At 40.1% G+C, this 18,968-nt stretch overlaps 1 protein-coding gene across 6 annotated transcripts in view; it reads left to right on the forward strand.

The window, feature by feature from the left end:
* LAMA3 (laminin subunit alpha 3) overlaps positions 1-18,968 on the forward strand; it is a 234,359-nt gene that overhangs the window by 37,966 nt on the left and 177,425 nt on the right. For all 6 annotated transcript variants that reach the window (XR_004953701.1, XR_004953702.1, XM_016166528.2 and 3 more), the window contains exon 2: positions 2,115-2,267. Coding sequence is in view for 2 of the 6 variants with exons in the window: in XM_016166449.2 (XP_016021935.2) it covers positions 2,115-2,267 (153 nt within the window). In the remaining 4 variants the exon portion in view is untranslated. The remainder of the gene's footprint in view (positions 1-2,114; positions 2,268-18,968) is intronic.

An 18,968-nucleotide genomic window follows, 5' to 3' on the forward strand; every position in this document is an offset into this window, starting at 1 on the left:
AAATCAACAAACAATGTTGGAGAGGATGTGGAGAAAAGGGAACCTTTCTACACTGTGGGTGGGATTACAAATTGGTATGGCTGCTGTGGAAAACAGTATGGAAGTGCCTCAAAAAATTAATATTGTAGCTGCCATACGATCCAGCAATTCCACTTCTGGGTATTTATCCAAAAACATCCCAAAACAGTATTTGAAAAGATATATGCACCTCTATGTTCACTGCAGCATTATTTACAATAGCCAAGATATGGAAACAACTTAAGTGCCCATCAATAGATGTTTAGATAAAGAAGTGGTATATACTTACAATAGAATATTACTCAGCCATTAAAAATAATGAAATCTTACCACTTGCAACAACATAGATGGACCCGGAAGGTATTATGTTAAGTAAAATTTGTCAAGCAGAGAAAGAAAAATACCATATGATGTCATAGATATGTGGAATCTAAAGAACAAAATAAGCAAACAAACAAAACAGAAACGGACTTAAAAATACAGAGAACAAACTGATGATTGCCAGATAGGAGGGGGGCTAGGGGCTGGGTGAAAAAGGTCAGAGGATTAAGTATAAATTGTTAGTTACAAAATAGTAAAGGAGATGTAAATAATCATTATGCCATACACCAGAAACTAATATAAAGTAGTATTGAATGTCAACTGTAATTGAAAAAAAATTTGGTCAAATGGGTATAAAACAGTATAGCACCCTGATTACTAACGATGGTGACTGTGAACATTTCTTCAAATGTTTGTTGACGTGTTCCCTCTTCTGTAAAATGCCTATTCTCACTTTTGCCTTTTTTTTTTCTATTAAATGGTTTGTATTTTCCTTATTAATTTGTAGGAGTTTGGGATATATTTATGATGAGAATTCTTTGTTGATTTTTGGCTTTTTGTTTAGTTATTGATTCTTGTGTATAACAAACCACCCCAAGACTTAGTGGTTTAAAATAATGATGAATTATTTTTTTCTCATAATTCTGTGAATTGACTGGGATCCGCTGAATGGTTCTTCTGTTTCATGTGGTGTCAATTGGGGTAACTCACTTAGCTGCATTTCGCTGCTGGCTAGGATGAACCGGATGGTCCACGAAGGCTTCACTAACACGTCACATGTCTTGGTGCCCTTCTATGTGTCCTCTCCATTTGCTTACCTTGGGCTTTTTCATAGCATGGTGATTTCAGGGTAGTTGGACTTTGTATGCTGATATTGCTAAGCTTTATGATAAGAACCGATCTTCTATCTATGAAAATATGAAGAGGAAAAAAGAAATTATGCTAGTTTTGTTGTTGCACTCCGAACTGCAAAAGTTACGGTCACAGTGTGTGTTAAGCACTTAGTTAAGATGGAAAGGGTATTAAATTTGTGGGCAGAAGACATGAACACTAACTGTGTTCTGATTGATGGCAACATGTTCACCAGAAAGCATTGAGCTTGTATGAAGACTTCAACAAGAAATCTCCTGAAATGAGTGACACATTCACATAACTTTTCTTACAATATATTGGTATAATTGTTCTAGTTGATTATTAGATATTATTGTTAGTCTCTTACTGTGCCTATTTTATAAATTAAACTTTATCATAGGTGTGTAGAGGAGAAAACATAATATATATATATATAGGGCTTGGTACTATGTGCAGTTTCAGGCATCCACTGGTGGTCTTGGAACATATCCTCTGCAGATAATGTGGGAACTACTGTACTTCAGACTTCCACTTGGAATGTTGAATGTTTCCCAGTGCCTGACACAGAACTTGCACAAAGTGGGATGTAAAGAATAAAAAGGATTTGCTGAAGGAAAACATCTTTGCATCCCAAGTACAACAGGCTCTTCTTAAAGAGTCATTTGGGATGAGAAAAACATAGTTGTAAAAAATGGAAGCTAAATAGAATCTATATCCAAGAAACATGATAAACAGAGGTATAAACAAGTGATACAGTTTAAAATTAAATAAAAAAGAAAAAGCCTTCTTTTCAGAATACATTATGAATAACTTGACCAGCTGACATCTCTAAGCTGCATGAAACAGACTTTGTTTTGGTTACCCTTTTAACTAAATTGATAACAAAATTACTTGAAAAATTAAAAAGAGCTTTTTCCCCCCAGGGGCAGTTCTGTGACTATTGCAACTCTGAGGACCCCAGGAAAGCACATCCAGTCACCAATGCTATTGATGGATCTGAACGTTGGTGGCAAAGCCCTCCTCTCTCCTCAGGCCTACGGTACAACAAAGTCAACGTCACTTTGGATTTAGGGCAGGTGAGTTATGCTTTCAATTGAAATGGGGAAAATACATTTGAATATTGTTTTTGTGCCAATTTCTGATATATCAAAAAAAATAAACTTCAGTTTTAATGCAGTAATCATTTCGAAGCCTGTTACATTAATATTTGCATCCTTCAATAACCAGATGGTGCCTGTCACAATGCAAACACCCATACTATCTATTGAAAAATAGTTGTAAATAGTTTCATTGCCAAAGATATTTTTATTACTTGTGGTAAAGTAATTATGATAAAGTATGCATAGCAAACATTTGCTATCTTAGCCATTTTTAAGTGTACAGTTCAGTAGTGTTAAGTACATTCACACTGTAGTACAGCCAGTCTCCGGATGCTATTTATCTTTCAGAACTGACACTCCATACCCATTCGGCATTAAATCCCCGTTTCCCCCTCCCCACCAGAACATGGAAACCACCATTGTACTTCCTGTCTATGAATTTGACTACTCTAGGTACCTCATATAAGTGGAATCATACAGTATTTGTCCTTTTGTGACTGGCTTATTTCACTTAGCATAATATCTTCAAGGTTGATGCATGTCATAGTATATGTCAGAATTTTCTTTCTTTTTAAGGCTGAATAACATTCCATCGTATGTATATACCACATTTTGTTTATCCATTCATCTGTCTATGGACTCGTGTGTTGTTTTCACCTTTTGGCTATTGTGATTAATGCTGCTATGAATGTGGGTACGACAAAGACATTTTCATAGCGTTCTCTTTCCTGGAAGTCCTGACTCCGTGAATACTGACCTCTATAGTTTTTGGCCTTGTTTGTCCAGCTGGTCCACAACAAAACCCGATTTCAGGCCTACACTCCTATGGCAGGCTAAGATGGTCCCAAGGATGTCTGCTCCTATGGATGTTATGTATGTCATGCCTGAAATTAGTTGGTATTATATGACAAAGGTGAAGGGATTTTGCAGATGTGTTTAAGCTCCCAAGTCATTTGAGTCAGTTGATCAAAAGGGAGTTTAAGCTGGTAGACTTTTTCAAATTAGGGGAGCTCTTAACAGGGACTGGCCCTACCTGAAGGAAGACATTTGAAGCATAAGAAATTTTCCTGCTGACCTTGAAGGGGAAAACTGCTATGTTGTAAACTACCTGTGGAGGTAGCCATGTGTTAAGGACTTAAGAGTGGATTCTAGAAGCTGAGAGTGGCTCCAGCCAACAGCCAGCAAAAAAGTGGGGACCTCAGCTTTACAACCACAAGGAGCTAGATTCTGCCAACAACATATGGGAACTTGGAAGCAGGTCTTTCCAGTCATTCGGTCAACACCTTGATTTCAGCCTTGACCCTGAGCAGCAAACCTGGTCATGCCATACCCAGAATCCTGACCTATAGAACTACAAGATGATAAATAGGTGTTATGTTAAGGCATTAGGTTTGTGGTAATTGTTAAACAGCAATAGAAAACCAATGTACCCTCTAATTTCCTTTTTCAGACCAGAGAGTGCCTCTCAGCCATTCCATCCTATTTTTAATATATTTATTGAGTACCTTCTGTGTGCCAGACACTGTTTTAGGCACTTGGGAAGTATGAGGGAACAAAAAAGATGAAGCTGTTTCCCTTCATGACACTTATATTCCAGTGCAGGAGACAGCCAACAAAAATATACATAATAAATAAGTATATATAATAGTTAGAAGCCAATAAGAGCTATGTAAAAATTAAAAGGTAGACCATGGTAAGAAGATCATGAATGCCAGAGGAAAGGATGGTTTTCATTTTTAATTAGGATGATCAGGAAAGACTTGAAGTAGGTGAAAGAGTTAAGTCATATAATTTGTCACCCTGACAGAGGGAACAGCCCCGAAAGTCCCTAAGGTGGGAGCTTGTCTGAAAAGTACAAAGAGCAGCATGGAGACCAGAGTGGCTGGAGCAGAGTGAGCAAAAGGAAGGTGGTAGGAGAAGAGGTCAGAGAGACAAGCGGGGCCAGGTCATATAGGGCCCCATAGGCCATTGTAAGCTCTTTGGTTTTTAAGTGAAATGAGAGCCATTACAGAGTCTCAAGTAGAGGAATGATATGATTTGACTTATATTTAAAAAGGATTTCCTGGCTGTTCTGTTGAGGATTATAGGGGAGCAAGTGTAGAAGCTAGTTAGGACACTCTCACGGTAATCCTCTGGTGGCAGTGGAAGTGGGTGATTGGATTCCAGGTATACTTTGGAGAGGTGCCATAATTTCCTAGTGATCTGAATGTGAAGTAGGAGAAAACAGAGGATTCAGGGATGATTCCCAAGACTTTTGGTCTGAGCAATTGGAACTGCTGTTTCTAGAGATGTTGGAGACTGTGGGAAGAGCAGGCTTAGGGGAGACTGGTTGTTATTCTGGACATGCTAAGACTGACAGTGTGTGGATGTCCAAGTGGAGATATGGACTGGGCACTTGGAGAGACGAGTCTGAAAAATTGTCTGGGCTGGAGACAGACTGTAGTGGATTTCCTTAGGATTTATCCTATTTAGGGTTTCTCAGTTTCTTGAGTCTGTAGAGTTTTTTTTTCCCCTTCTTTAATCCTCCCCCACTCCCATTTCCATCCCTGACCTATGGATGTTGCTGTCTCCCCTTAAGAACTGGATCTCTGAAGGCAGGGTGCCTCTTCCCATGCACTCGTGGCACGCACCTGGGGCCTGGCGCACCTGGGGTGTTATTCGTGGCTCCACCTGGGGCGCGAACCCAGGACCTTCTGCATGTAAAGCAGGCGCGCTAACCACTACATGAATCTGTAGGTTTTATACCTTTCACCAACTTTGGAAAGTTTTCAACTCCTTCCTTCCTTCCTTGCTTTTCCAGCTTTGCCGAGGTATGATTGACAAACAGAATTGTATATATATAAAGCGTACAACCCGATAATTCGATGTACATATACTTTGTGAAATGATGACAATGATGAGGTTAATTAACACAGCAATTCCCTAACCTTTTTGGCACCAGGGTCTGGTGCTCCTATGAGAATCTAATGCCTGGTGATCCGAGGTGGAGCTGAGGCGGCGATGTTAGCGCTGGGGAGCGGCTGCAAATGCAGCTGACGTGTCACTGGCACCTGTCGCACACCTCATGTTGTGTGGCCCAGTTCCTAACAGGCCATGGCCAGTACCGGCCTGTGGCCTGGGGGTCGGGGACCCCTGAAGGAACATATTCATCAACTCACATAGTTATCTTTTTTTGAGTGTGTGGTGAGAACATTTAAGATCTACTTTTTAATAAATGTCAAGTATGCAGTATAGTATCATTAACCATAGTTACCATGCTGTATATTAGATCTTATAACAGGTCACATACCCTTTGACCCCAGCCCCCAGTAACCACATTCTACTATATGTTTCTATGAGTTCAACTTTTTTTTTTTTTGATCCACATATAAATTAGATCATATAATATTTGCCTTTCTATGTCTGGCTTATTTCTCTTAGTATAGTGTCCTTTAGGTTCATCCATACTGTAAATGGCAAGATTTCAGTCATTATTTCTTTGAATACTTTTCAGCCCCTCTCTCTTATCTCCCTTTGGGATTCTGATAATACAAATGTTATATTTTTTATTATCATTCCACAGGTCCCTGAGGCTCTGTTCATTTTTTTTTTCTAGTTGATTTTTCTATATTTTTTCAGATTAGGTAATTATATTGTCCTATTTTCAAATTCACTGATTCTTTTTTATATTTGTTCTCATATCTAGCCACTCCAGTGAGTTTTTAATTTTAGTTATTTTATTTTTCAATTCCATACCCTCCATTTTGTTATTTTTTGTATCTTTTATATCTCTTTATATCTATATATTTTATATATTTTATTTCTTGGCTGAGATTTATAAATTTTCATTTAATTAAGGAGTATTTTTACTTATCATTGAAGTATTTTTACTTATCATTGAAGTATTTTTATGATTGCTGCTTTAAAGTTTTGTCAGATAACTCTACCATCTATTTCATCATCTTGTGCTGGGGTCTGTTGATTGTCTTATCTCATTCAAATTGTTATTTTTTCCTGGTTTTAGGTATGATAAGTGGGTTTCAGTTGTATTCTGGACATTTTAGATACTGTATTAGGAGACTCTAGATTCTATTTAAATCTATTTTAATAGACAGTCACACTGTTTAGGTTTAATGTGTTGGTCCTGGCCTGCTTTAATGGGCTGTGGTTCCAATTACAATTTGGTTTTTAGAGCTGGTGTACACTCTTCTAGTTTGCTTTGTTCATCTGGTGCCTGGGGCTTCTGGTTCCTATTAGTGCTGTCTGTAAGGGCAGAATAAACTTCTCCTGACTAAATGTCACTTGGTAGGGGTTAAGTGACACTGGACTTTCAGGGCAGAGAGTGCTTCCCAAGCCCACCATCCCAGGCTGTCTGGTGTAGGTGGAGCTCCCGCTAAAATAGACATCCAGGGTCTGAGCCCTAGGGCTCTCCAGTATTAAAAAGTCAGGGAAGAGAGAAGGAGCCAGTAAAGAAGACTAATATGGAGTGAAAAAATGGGAGGAGGGCAACCAAGAGAGTGTGATGTTCTAAAAGCCAGATGAAGGAGAGAGATTTGCAACTCTGTAATACAAAGACAAAGCCCAATTTTAAAAAATAGGCAAAAGTTATAAACACATATTCCTCTAAAGACAACAATGGCTAATAAGCACATGAAAAGGTGCTCAACATGTTAATGTTCAGGGAAATATAAATTAAAATTATGAGTTACCACTTCACACCCAGTTGGATGGCTATAATCAAAAAGATAATTACAAGTATCGGTGAGGCTGTGGAGAAATTGGAACCCTTGTACATTGATAGTGGGAATAAAAAATAGTACAGCTGTTTTGGAAAACACTTTCGATAGTTCCTCAAAGTTAAACACGGAGTTATCATATGACCCCACAATTCCATGACTAGTTATTTACCCAAGAAAAAAGAAAACATACATCTACAGAAAAGCTTGTTTATGAATGTTCATTGTAGCATTAGACATATTAGCCAAAAAGGAAATAACTCAAATTTCTATCACTTGATGAATAAATAAACCAAATATGGCGTATTCCTGCAGTGGAATATTTATTAATCGATAATAAAAAGGAATGAATTTCCAATGAATGCTGTAACATGGTTGAACCTTGAAAGCATTATGCTATGTGAAAGAAACCAGCCACAAAAGACCATGCATCATATGATTTCATGTATATGAAATGTCCAGATAGGCAAATCTATAGAGACAGAACAGTCACGTAGTGGTTGCCGGGGGTAGGGGTTTTGGAGAGAATTGGGGAATGACTACTAGCAGATATGATCTGTTTGAGGAGAGAGAGAGAAAGATTGATTGAGATCGATTGAACAACTCTGTAAACATACTAAAAACCTTTTCAGTGTACATTTTAAATGGGTGAATTGTATGATATATGAATTATATTTTAATAGAACTATAAAAAATAAAATTCATGGAAAGAGTATTTCAAGGAAAAAAAGGAGGGAGAGAATAACTGTGTCAAATATCGTGTCAATTAATGTAAAACTAATAATGACCAATAATTCACCATTGCATTTGTCAGTGTGGAGGTCACTGGTAACTTTGATGAGACAGGCCCGAAAACCTGGCTACAGAAGATTAAAAGAATCTTCTGTACTAGGAGCTGAAACTTCTAGTATAGAAATCTAATATGAGGAGTTTTGCTGCAATGGGGATAAAAGAAATGGGAAAGAGTCATTGAAAGTTAGATGAAGAGAAGGTTAGTTAAGTCACGGTGGAGAGAGAGCAACGAGCTTGTGCACAGGTGGTAATAAGCACAGGAGGGAGAAGTCTGCTGCTGTGTTATGTGGGTTTGCTAGGTGCTGGCCCCACCAACACTGGAACTAATAACACGAATGCTGATGCTTACGCGAATCTTTCTGCTGGCTACAGCTGTGCATGGAGTACGATTTATATACAGAAATGCAGCTTGGAAGCAATAAAAAAGGGAAATGTACCCCACAGACTGGAAATGAAATGATACTAAGATTTCTTTGAATGAATGTGTTGTCTGCAGTTTGGTTGGGACTAGTTTGGTGACAGGAGGGCTTTCCACCTTTTTAGCCATATGTTACATTAAATTAGGCCTTTCCTGAGAATATCTTCACTGTCAATTTGCATCTGAGATAATTTAGGGAGAGCCTTCATCATTCGAAAGACTGTATAAACCCAATTTCTACTATGATTAGTCTTATCCCTCTAATAGCTCACCCCTAGCATTAATTCATTAGCGATTTTGCCTGTGATGACCAGGATTTGACCATTATACCACTTATTTAACTGAAGATTTCTATAGTTAGCTGGAAATTTTAACCCATCAAAATGATATATATATATATATTGACCATGCCAATGCCTGCTGGACTTACTCTTTTTCCCTTAAAGCTATTTTTTAAAAACCTACCTTTTAAAAGTACCCTTTTGATGTATTTCAAAATCTCTAAGACAGTTGAATTGGAAAACACCAGCATAGGAGCGATTTAGTAATTTGCTGGTTGCTGACAGATACGATGGCAAACATCTTCATGAAGACTCGGCACACCTACCTCCCTACTGACGGAGGAGGCTGCTCTGTGAGGTCGTTGAGGGTGTGGGTCTCAGTGTCAGCCCACCTCAGTTTGTGCCTCGGTGTGCTGCTTACTCCCTGTGTGACCCTAGGCAGACTTCGCTGCTCTCTGCTGCTGTTCCCTTATTTATAAAGTGAGATGATAATAGCGCTCACCTCATAAGATTGCTGTGAGGTTTACATGAGTTAACTGCTTCGTTTATAAACCTCTTTAGGCCAATGGTTTTTTAAATACATTTTTATTTAACAAAATAAACTTTAATAAATGCTCATTATTAAAACAAACTCATAACTGCTGCCCCTCTAGAAAACACTGTATGGGATACTATAGGACAAACTGTAGAAATAGGAAAAGCAGTATAAACTGTATCAGATTGAAATGTTTCTATCTTTGTGTTGGAGTAATATATGCTTTAACAAGCATGTTTTTTAAATAAGATTCATATTTTATGCCCCATTGGTGGGATCCATATTTTCTTATTTTTGCTGGAATTAACCATGAAAGTGTCACTGAGAGGTTAGATTTCACAATTGAATAGAGACCTAAAGACCTTAGATTTAGAAGTGAGAATTTTGATGCATGGCTGGGAAATGAAATATAGGCCATTAACTTGTTATTACCAAATCACTTTTTCCCCCCAGCTACTGAGAAGTAAAATTTGAGTTTGATGTGTTGTAGTCAATTTGACAGCTTATGTTGTCTCAAAGGGGAAACTTTTCTCTGTCTCCTTTTGGACTAGTTGCTGGTCTTCATTGTTATTTTTCTTGGCCAATGCAGTTTGACAAACAAAAACATTACCTTCAGGACTTAATCTTCCCCCTTACAAGGTAGGAAGTTTTCTGTGATTCACTGGAGGCTGTGGCATTTTCTGCAGCTGTTCATTTGATTTTACTTTATTCATCAGTCTTAGGCTATAGAATAAGAACACGACGGCTTATAGGAAACTTTCATCTCGTCAGACCAAGAATAATGAGTTAATTTTGACATTTAAAGCAAAATATGGATGTCCAGTTTTTCAAAGAGATTTTTTTGGAATATAGGGACATTCGTTTCTTCCTGTACTCCTGGTGGGACATGACTTCCAGAGGTCTGCCACTGTGAGAGAGGAAGGTATAGCAATGGGCTCTAGGCACACTCCTGGATTTCAGAGTCCAAGCAGATCTTACCCTGTGGACTCCCTACATTCACCTCTGCTTTTCCTTCTCTGTGAGGTGTAAGGAAAAACGTGGAGGCAGGTGTGGCAGGGATTTTCATAGTTCCCTGAAGTCAAGGTGGTTGGGAGGTTGGGAGGGGCTCGCACTCAGGTGGGAAGGAAGAAGCGAACCATCGCAAGGCACGACAGGATCCACAGCAGAGCAAGCCTGGTTCATCAGGTCCAGGGAATAGCAGGAAAATCATCTTGAGGAGAATTTTAAGGCTTTTATGCAACTTGCATGCCCCTGTGACCTATTTTAACCTATTAGTAAAAACAAACAAAGATACAGCAAACAACCCTGTAGAAAACCTCAAAAGGAATGCGTGTTTGCCCCAGAGGTAGGAAGTATGAAGAGAAAAAGTGATATTGCACCCTGTTCTGCAGGATTACTGGGGAAAGGCGTGCCTAGCTGGAGCAGAAGACAGCAGATGAGACAGTCCTTTGGACCTTGTAGAGGAAAGGTCTGTGAAGTCAAGGCCTGCCTACAGTCCCCTGCCCCCCTCTGAGAAGGCTGACCATAGACAGTTCCTGTGTCCATTCATGTGTCCCATCTCCAGGGCCTACACCCGACTCTCTGCTTCCTGCCTGAAGGGTCTTTTTAGGCCGTGGGGAGCTTTCTTAGCCTTGTATAGAGCAGCTGAGAATAGCAGAATTTAATGCCCTCGGGGCAACCCTCAATCTAGTAGGGACAGGGGTTAGTGGAAAAATGCCCCATTCCCCTGTCTCTCCACTGGACCATTGTGAAGTACATTCTTCATAATTCTTCAGAGTGTTTCCACCAGAATCGAGCCCCAGTTGGCCCTGGTAAGAATCTGCTCATTAACACATCACTGACTTTTCTCCTTCCTCTGTGTTCTTTTCACTTCTAATTTGTGCTTCTTGAGATCAACTCCCAAAGAAATTAGCTGTACCCAAGTCTTTGTCTAAAAGTTGGCTTTAGAGAGGACCTAGACTAAGACAGGGAAGAAAGGGGGCCCAGATTGACCCCGAAACCCCCATATATATTTACACAAGCAAACACAATGAAAAAGTTATTTAAAATGCAATGAGTAGAAAATTCAGGAAATGATTTTTAAACTCTCAGATTGAGTAACAAAAGAAACAGCATTATAACTTTTAAAGAAAAAGTAGGTCACAGAAATTTCCCATTGCTCTATTTTTTCATGAACTCGGCATAGATCGTGAACTCCCTAGGAGCCAGATGCAAATATAGGATTCAGCCAGCTGAGACTGAATTTAGTGTGCAGATACCTTCAAGGATTCCGTGTTCCAGCCCCTCCCCCGTCCCCACCCCGGTCCTCTTCAACTTTTATAAGACTTGGGTGGATGAATCAAAAACATTCTTTGTAGCCCTTGTCAGTTCTGACTCAGATGGGAAGAAGGCCTGGGCTAATTTCTGATTCTTCCTGGGCTTGTGGGTTTTGCAGATTAAATTGGTTCTAGGGATGCCTGGCAGACAAGGTCACTAGGAGTCTGGCTCATTTGGGTTCTTGGGTAGATACAGTTCAAGCCAGAAAGTGGATAATTTTTGGATTTGATCCAATCTTCTAGATTCCTCAGAAATTCTCTAGATTCCAAGCTTTTGGAAGCCAGGATCCATGTCTTCTTTTGTTCATACTTGAAGTTCTTCTACCAACATCTTGCACAGTGTTCAGCACATAGATGATCCATAAATATTTGCTGAGTAAATGTATAATGAACCAAGGATGACTCAGAGTTAGTCTGAATTTCCCCAGAGTGTAGTACTAGTGAAAACATATTGCTGTAAGACCAAATCTCTGGGTAGGAGTGAATCAGCCTCGACTTCATAATTAGATGGTTGGTTCCACTTATGACACTTGGGTCTCTTTGCAATGTCATTTAAGTATTTTATAGCTATAATACAATTAGAAGATATAGATCTTATTTAGAATAAATTCGCAATTAATAAATATTCTATTAATGAACATATAATGATGAGACTCAACTCATGAAAGCAAATAATGAGTGGGTAGAAAAATAAGAACCAAAAATATCTCCTGGGCTCCCGGGGATGCAACTTTATCCTTTAGGCTACTGTGGTAATCTAAAAGGACTTTGAAATTCCTTTTAAGGTACTTGTACATTGGAAAGAATCTGGCAATATGACATTTTCTTTTTATACATGAAATACTCAAGGAAGTTGAGTGGATGTAGAGCAATAGACTGGAATTCCTGAGCTGTCAAATTTGTTTTGTTCTCTGAACAGCTTATCCCAAAGAGCATTGATAATATATGTTAGTAAATAAATTCCAAGATCTTTAAAAACTATTATAGAAAACAATGTCTTAGAAATAGTTTCTGACCTAAAAACTATATGTTCTCTGGCCATACTGGCTCTTTTTCAGTCCTTCCCTTCCCTGTCAATTGATACATTTCATACCCATTTCTTCAAGCCATAAAGTTGAATCACCATTCACTCCATGTAGTACACATAAATCCTGACTCTAGTGGCTAAACACAATGCAAGTTTAATTCTTATTCCTGTAAACAGTTCAAACCTTTACCAATCCTTGCCACTCCAAACAATGATTCAAAAGCTCCACCATCTTCAACACATGGTTCCTTAGGTTGTCCTGAGGACTGTCTCCATTCCAACCAGGGGGGAATGAGACATGAAAATGGAAGATTACATATGAGAGACTTTTATTGGCAAGGCTGGAAATTTCATAGACTCATTCTGGAAGCTCTTATTCTATTAGCTAAAACTCAGTCACATTGCCCCACCTAAGTGCAGAGGAGGCCAAGAAATGCCATCCAGGTGTTGTCCAAGAAGAGGAAACAAATTTTCTAACTAGAGAAGCCATCTTTTTAGTGGCGGGTTACAAGTGGCTCCCAGTTGTGAGAACTGATTTTGTGTATCTCTTCCCAGTTCTGTATCCCATGACATCAGCCATGGTGGGAGCATTTATACCACAGAAATTGGCAAATGTTACAAATCAGGATGTCTTCCTTCCGAGAGCCAGTTTACCAGCATACTACTTACTAAGCCTTTTCCCCATCCCTTTATTTCCCCTTCCATTCCTCCTTACCATGTAATTAATCACTATATCTTCTTAATATCGTGGAGTCTGGCTCTTCCTCTCCATCGATACCATGCTACTCTAGTTTGGCTCTTGACAGCTATTCCTGTGATGAGTCCACCCATCTTCCTACTCATTTCACAGCCTCTACTCGCAGTAGAGTTTGTTCTTCAGTCAGTCTGGGAGGAACAGAATCACTAATGGAGAGATGAGAGAGATTAGAAACAATCGAGGTTGATGGTCTTGCAAGGGTCTACCTGTCAATCTTCCTCATCACTTCCAGAGTGAAACAAAAATTTAAACACGTCATTCTCCCTGTTTAACATTCTTTAGTGGCTCTCTGTTACTTTCAGAATAAACCTGAAGTTTGTTAGCATGGCATACAAGCCCCTTCCCAGTCTAGCCCCTGCCTTTTCTCCAACCTCTTCTCTGGATGCCATTTACCCCACAGACTCTATGCCACATCAAGAACAGCCTATCGTTACCCCCTAAACACTCTATTTCCTGCTTTCGGGCCTTGTTTTTGGTGCTCTTCATGGCCCTTCCCACCCTGCCTGGTCTGGCTACCTCCTTCCCAAGATAACTCCGGTATCACCTGCTAGAAACCCTCCCTGATTAGCTGCTTCTCTCACCAACCCCAGACCATTTCTATTTATTCTGAGGCACTTGCTGCATTGTGTTATGAAAGCTCAATACACTGTGAGCTCCTTAAGGTCAAGGGCTATGCATATAGTAGTCTCCTTTGTATCCATGGGGTTTAAAAGTCTTGGAATGAGCTATGTCCTCAGCACATGCTGAATTAAATGAAAAGGAAAATTTCTATACTGTTATTTTCACATGATTCCATTTGATTATATGTCTTAAGGTAACCATGAACAACTCTGCTTTATTTTTTAAAAGGTCCTTAACATTTATATGCTAGTTTCCATATAACCAGCCTCACAAGTATAGTAAATATAATGGAAAATGAGTTAAATATGTTTCCTTCCAAAACACTCAGTAGGCTGTAGGGAAACAACATAAATCCAAGAAACAGAAATTGTACTAGAAAGCAGCAAGACTTTTCTTCTGGAATTTTCTCCCAAACTCTCTACAGATAGAAGTTAATATGATAAAGTGATAAATGGAGGTCACCGTGACCAACTTGGTGACTATTACCAGGTAACCCTGGGTCATACTATTATGACTGATATTTGGCTATGTCCCAGGATTAAGGCCATTGTAAAGTTGTCAGAGGGATCTTTCTCAACAGGAAGGGTGGCAACCAGGGTTCAGCATCCCATGGAAAGGTGAAGATTGCAGTCTAGGAAGAGTCACTATAGAGGGCTGCCTGCCTCTGCTGAATCAGCTCCTGTCATATACATCTCTTGTAGAGCAGCTAGACAGCAAACATACACATGAGGTTCATTTCTTGAGAACTCCCAGGATCAAGGCTCATGCTGATGAGAAAACAAAAACTAAAGCAAAAATGAAAACAAAACCAGAAATGAAGCCCTGGTGCCTTTTAGAAAAGGTTAATCCCATTTCTTCGAGGGTTGGCCATGCAGTTATGACATGGCACTGATAATGAGTTACATGGAACTGGGAATCAACCAGAAAGGAAAGTCATCGTCTCCTTAGAAAGAGCTCAGGCTGCTGTGCCAACCTTTGGCTATATGGTGGGGGTCAGGATGGGAAAGAAACCAAAGCATAGAACCCGAGCAGGCTAGGGTCAGGGCACCCAGGGTCTTGTGGTGGGCCTGGCGGGCCTGGGCCCTCACCTGTGAGTAGAGAGAGAATGCATGGCCTGTGGCTAGAGACGCCCGGGAACAGTGTATGCGAATGTGCATTGACCTTTGTGCAGCGCTAGACAAACATGGAATATTCTTATTATTACTTAGAAAAATTGCCATTGATGCCCACCTTACTTTTGCCCACTTTCTAGGGTTCCAGCGAGCTTAAGGTGCACTATCACTTCTAAAATAAAAGATTACTATCTTTGTCATAGTACTACTATTTCAAAGAATTTATCCTAAGGAAATAGGAGATAAATGCTCAAAATGTTTGAGCAAGGAGCATTGTTCATAATAACATGATGTGGGAAACGGTCTCATGTCCAATTAAAGAGGACCAATTCATTTGGTGGGTTAATTGGCAGCCATTGGAATGATGTCATTGATGTCTTTATTGACATGACCTATGTCAAATTATATGTAAGCTGTATATATTGTATGGTATGATTACATTTTCTTTTTATGTATAAGCAAAGAAGAAAAATCAGAAAAGAGAGAATCTAAAATGCTGAGCGTTTTTTTCTGGATGGTGAAATTGTTGGTAGATTTCTCTCTTTTCTGTAAATCCCCATTTACAGTGTAATTCAGATTTCTGGGTTATCACCTCAGTAGAAATCTGGCTCCATAGCTTTCTAGTTATGTGACCTTGGACCCTCTAGTTAATGTGTTGGGGTCAATTTCTTCATCTGAAATTTGGGGATGAATCTAGTTCTACCCTCCTAGAGTTGTTGTGAGGAATTAATAAGGTAATACAGAAAAAACTCTTAGAAACATGCTCACACACTCTAAGAGCACAATCCATGTTAGCTCTCAGGTCTGTATTTTTTTCAATAAACATATCTTACCTTCAGAGTTAGAAAGACAATGAAACTAATTGGGAAAATTGTTCCCTTGAGGAGAAAAGAAGAATTCAATACAGAGAGGACAAAAGGAACAATTGTTTCTGGTGGGATTTGAGGTATTACTTTAAAAGCTTATTTGGGTTTAATTCTAAAAGAATAAAATTAAGATAAGTCCTTATAATGAAATATTTAGTCAGTTTTAATTTTGAGGTGATGGATTCATGGAAGTTTTTCTCTAATCTCTCCTTTTGTAGGTTTTTGAAATCTTTTAGAGCACAATTTTAATGTAAATAGTATTCTCTGTTCAATGTTCGTATCACAATTCTTAAAAAATTGAACATTGCAGATATAAAAAATAAAATAAGTAAAAGCTTACTTGGAGATTTCTGGATGCCCTCTCTCCTCGTAAGAAAAGTTTCTATTTCATCCTGGAATGAGGTCAGCTACTAGAGAGCTTAAATGCCAACAGAATCAGAAAAATGTCCAGTAAGTGGAAACTGATTTTTTTAAAGAGCCTATTTTATTCCTGAGCTAATCTTAAAAACTATTTTATGTTTATTCCCTTGTGAAACTTTTGTGATTTCAGCATATTTTTGGCTTTAAATCATGGCAATTCTCCTATAAATGGCAAGCATATATAAGGAAAAACTGAATTTCATGAGCTCTTCACAATGGTTCCAATAAGAGTTTGAGTTAAATACAGTCTTGGGGAGTCCTTGCCCAGCACTTCCTTTCCTCCACCCAAATTCTTTTGGGGTGCCCACCTCACCCCCAGAGGCTGTGCCCCTCCTTACACCTGGTGTCCCTGGAGCTTGTCTACATGACCAAACTACCTTCCTTTATTCTTTTCTTCCCAATGCCTCTTCTTTCCCTATTCTCATTTCTGTGATTCTCTTCACTTGTTCTTTTTCTTTTTTAAAAAAAAAAAAAAATTGGAATGACATTGGTTAATAAAATTATCCAAGTTTCAAATGTACAGTTCAATAATATGTCATATGTATATTGCATTGTGTTCACCACCCAAAGTTAAATTTCACTTTTTATTCTTCCATTGCATGCCTTCCTTTAGGGAAAAATGAAACCAAATCTAACCACTACCTTTTTTGTGGTTACTGCCCGTCTTCAGGAGGAGTGTCCCTGGCCACCCCCTCCAGCCCCAGAGAGATGGTCAACTGAGCAGGTTGGGAGGGTTAGGGCTCCCCGAGGAGTCCAGTTTCCACCAGCATCAGGTTCTGTGCCTGACTATGGCAGTACCACCGGGCATGTCCCAAGTGGCCTCGCTATGTGGGCAGTGTGGGCATTCTATTTCCCAGGACTCCTGCAGCAACCTGCAGCCCAGAGGGGCCAGGTGTCATTTCCCACATCTCACCCTGCAGCTCCTGCCACTTGTCTGCACAAAGTTCACCTTGGGCTCATAGACTGTAGATAAGGATGCGTCATGCTCCTTGTCTCTCTAAATCAAGAACAAGCTCCTGTGCTATTTGTACTCTTCTTGCTGACTCTCCAACCATTAATATAAACATCCTACAGCTTAGGAGTTCCTAGCTCAGTACATTATGTGTAACACACTCTGTTCCATGTTTTAAGCACCTTGATCGAGGAGATTGCTTGTTTACCTCTAGAGTTTCTCAACATCAAGGAATGACCGGAATGGAACATTCGGTTCTGTCCTCTGCCTCTCACAATCCTCCGAGGTTAGCTGACTCTTGAAGTCCCTCACACGCAGTATCCCAGGAGCTCCCACTGAAATGCAAGGGGCCGGCCAGGGCCAGGACCAGGGAGCCAGAGGCAGAGAGATGCAGCCCTCTTTCTGCTTCAGGATCTGAATTGCTAAATCCGGGAGAGCTCAGCAGCATAAATTCAGGCTGGTGTCTCTAATCAGAGGTCTAGATGGGCAGAGCAGTGGAGGAGTCAGCGTCCTGGTGAGAGGGCAGGGCCCTCAGCCTGGCCAAGGTGAGGTAAGCTCAGGAAAGCAGTGTCCAGCCTCCTGACTGCAGAGGGGGCAAGGGCAGGGAGCAGCACAGCTGTTTTGCAAATTTCTGTATTACAGAGTGAGAGCGTCGCCTCAACTCTGCTCAGGCCTGGGCAGGGCTGGACTTGAAAGGGCCTGGTATTTAGAACAGGTGGGTCTGACACCTGGCCCAAGCTGCCTTGGCTTGTCCTTGTTAGTGGGTTGGTACGGCTTTCATACAAGCCCCTGTTTAAACTCTCTATTTTATTACTCTTCCAGCCAGTCAGCCACTCAGTCCTGAACACTGCTCTCCTTCCTTCCTTTACCCATTGCTTCCCATCCATGTGCTCCTGGCCTCCCACTCTCCCCTGAGCTACACAAACCACCACTCAATCCAAAGGTGTATTCACCTCCCTGTCCCCAAAACCCTGCTGGCTTTCAGCCTGGGCAGCTCCCATGCTTGCTGCTTAAGATGTGGTCTTTGAAATCGACTGCATTGGCCTCCACTGGGAGCTTGGTAGAAACGTAAGATCTGGGCCTCAACCTGAAACTATTAAATCGGAATCTTCATTTTAATTCTCCTGAGCTTCATTGTGCATGTAAAGATTCTAGAAGCACTACTTAGTCCTCTGCTGCTCAAACCATCTGTGACAAATGGCCAGTTTTTTTTTAACACTTCTAATCTGTCAGAAACCAGTACCTTTGTAAAATACAGTAAAAATGAATTCTTAGAAAAATGAAATGAAAAATAGAGCCTAAAGACATACAAAATTCAAGCCTCTGTAAAAATAAAAATTGGATAAAGTAGACACCAATTTATTCTCTCAAGTTGTTTTAAAGGTTTCTAAATTCTTGCTCTCAGTTTACATCCTTGTTTCATTGTGAATGGGTAGCAAACAGTTAAGCAACCACACCGAGTAGTGCTGCTCCAGATGGTGCACTGTAACTTCTCTTCAAAGTTATGGACGTCCATCGTGTCCCATCCTGAAAGGTCTGCCTGTACTTTCTATGACCTCAAATCTCTTCTCTGGCTCCACTTTGGTTGTACAGGTCAAGATATATTTGTTAATTATTTAAGACTGTAGCCCCAAGTCCCCTTGTGACCCAAATAGATCTCCCACCCTGATCAGTGCCCAGAGAAGCTAACTTTCTGGGCAGCATCTACAGGCCCCAGCTACTCCCCATGCCCTCCAGCTCCTGACAGAGTTTGGCAGGTGGGAGGTGCTTAGCTCAGAGGGAGGGAGGAAGGCGAGACTGGGGTATCTATCCCCCTGGAGCTTCCAGCATCTCAGTTCTTCTACCAAGGGTCTTGGCTCCTGGTAG

Source organism: Rousettus aegyptiacus, unplaced genomic scaffold (assembly GCF_014176215.1).
Source record: "Rousettus aegyptiacus isolate mRouAeg1 unplaced genomic scaffold, mRouAeg1.p scaffold_m13_p_12, whole genome shotgun sequence".
Lineage (NCBI taxonomy): Eukaryota > Metazoa > Chordata > Mammalia > Chiroptera > Pteropodidae > Rousettus > Rousettus aegyptiacus.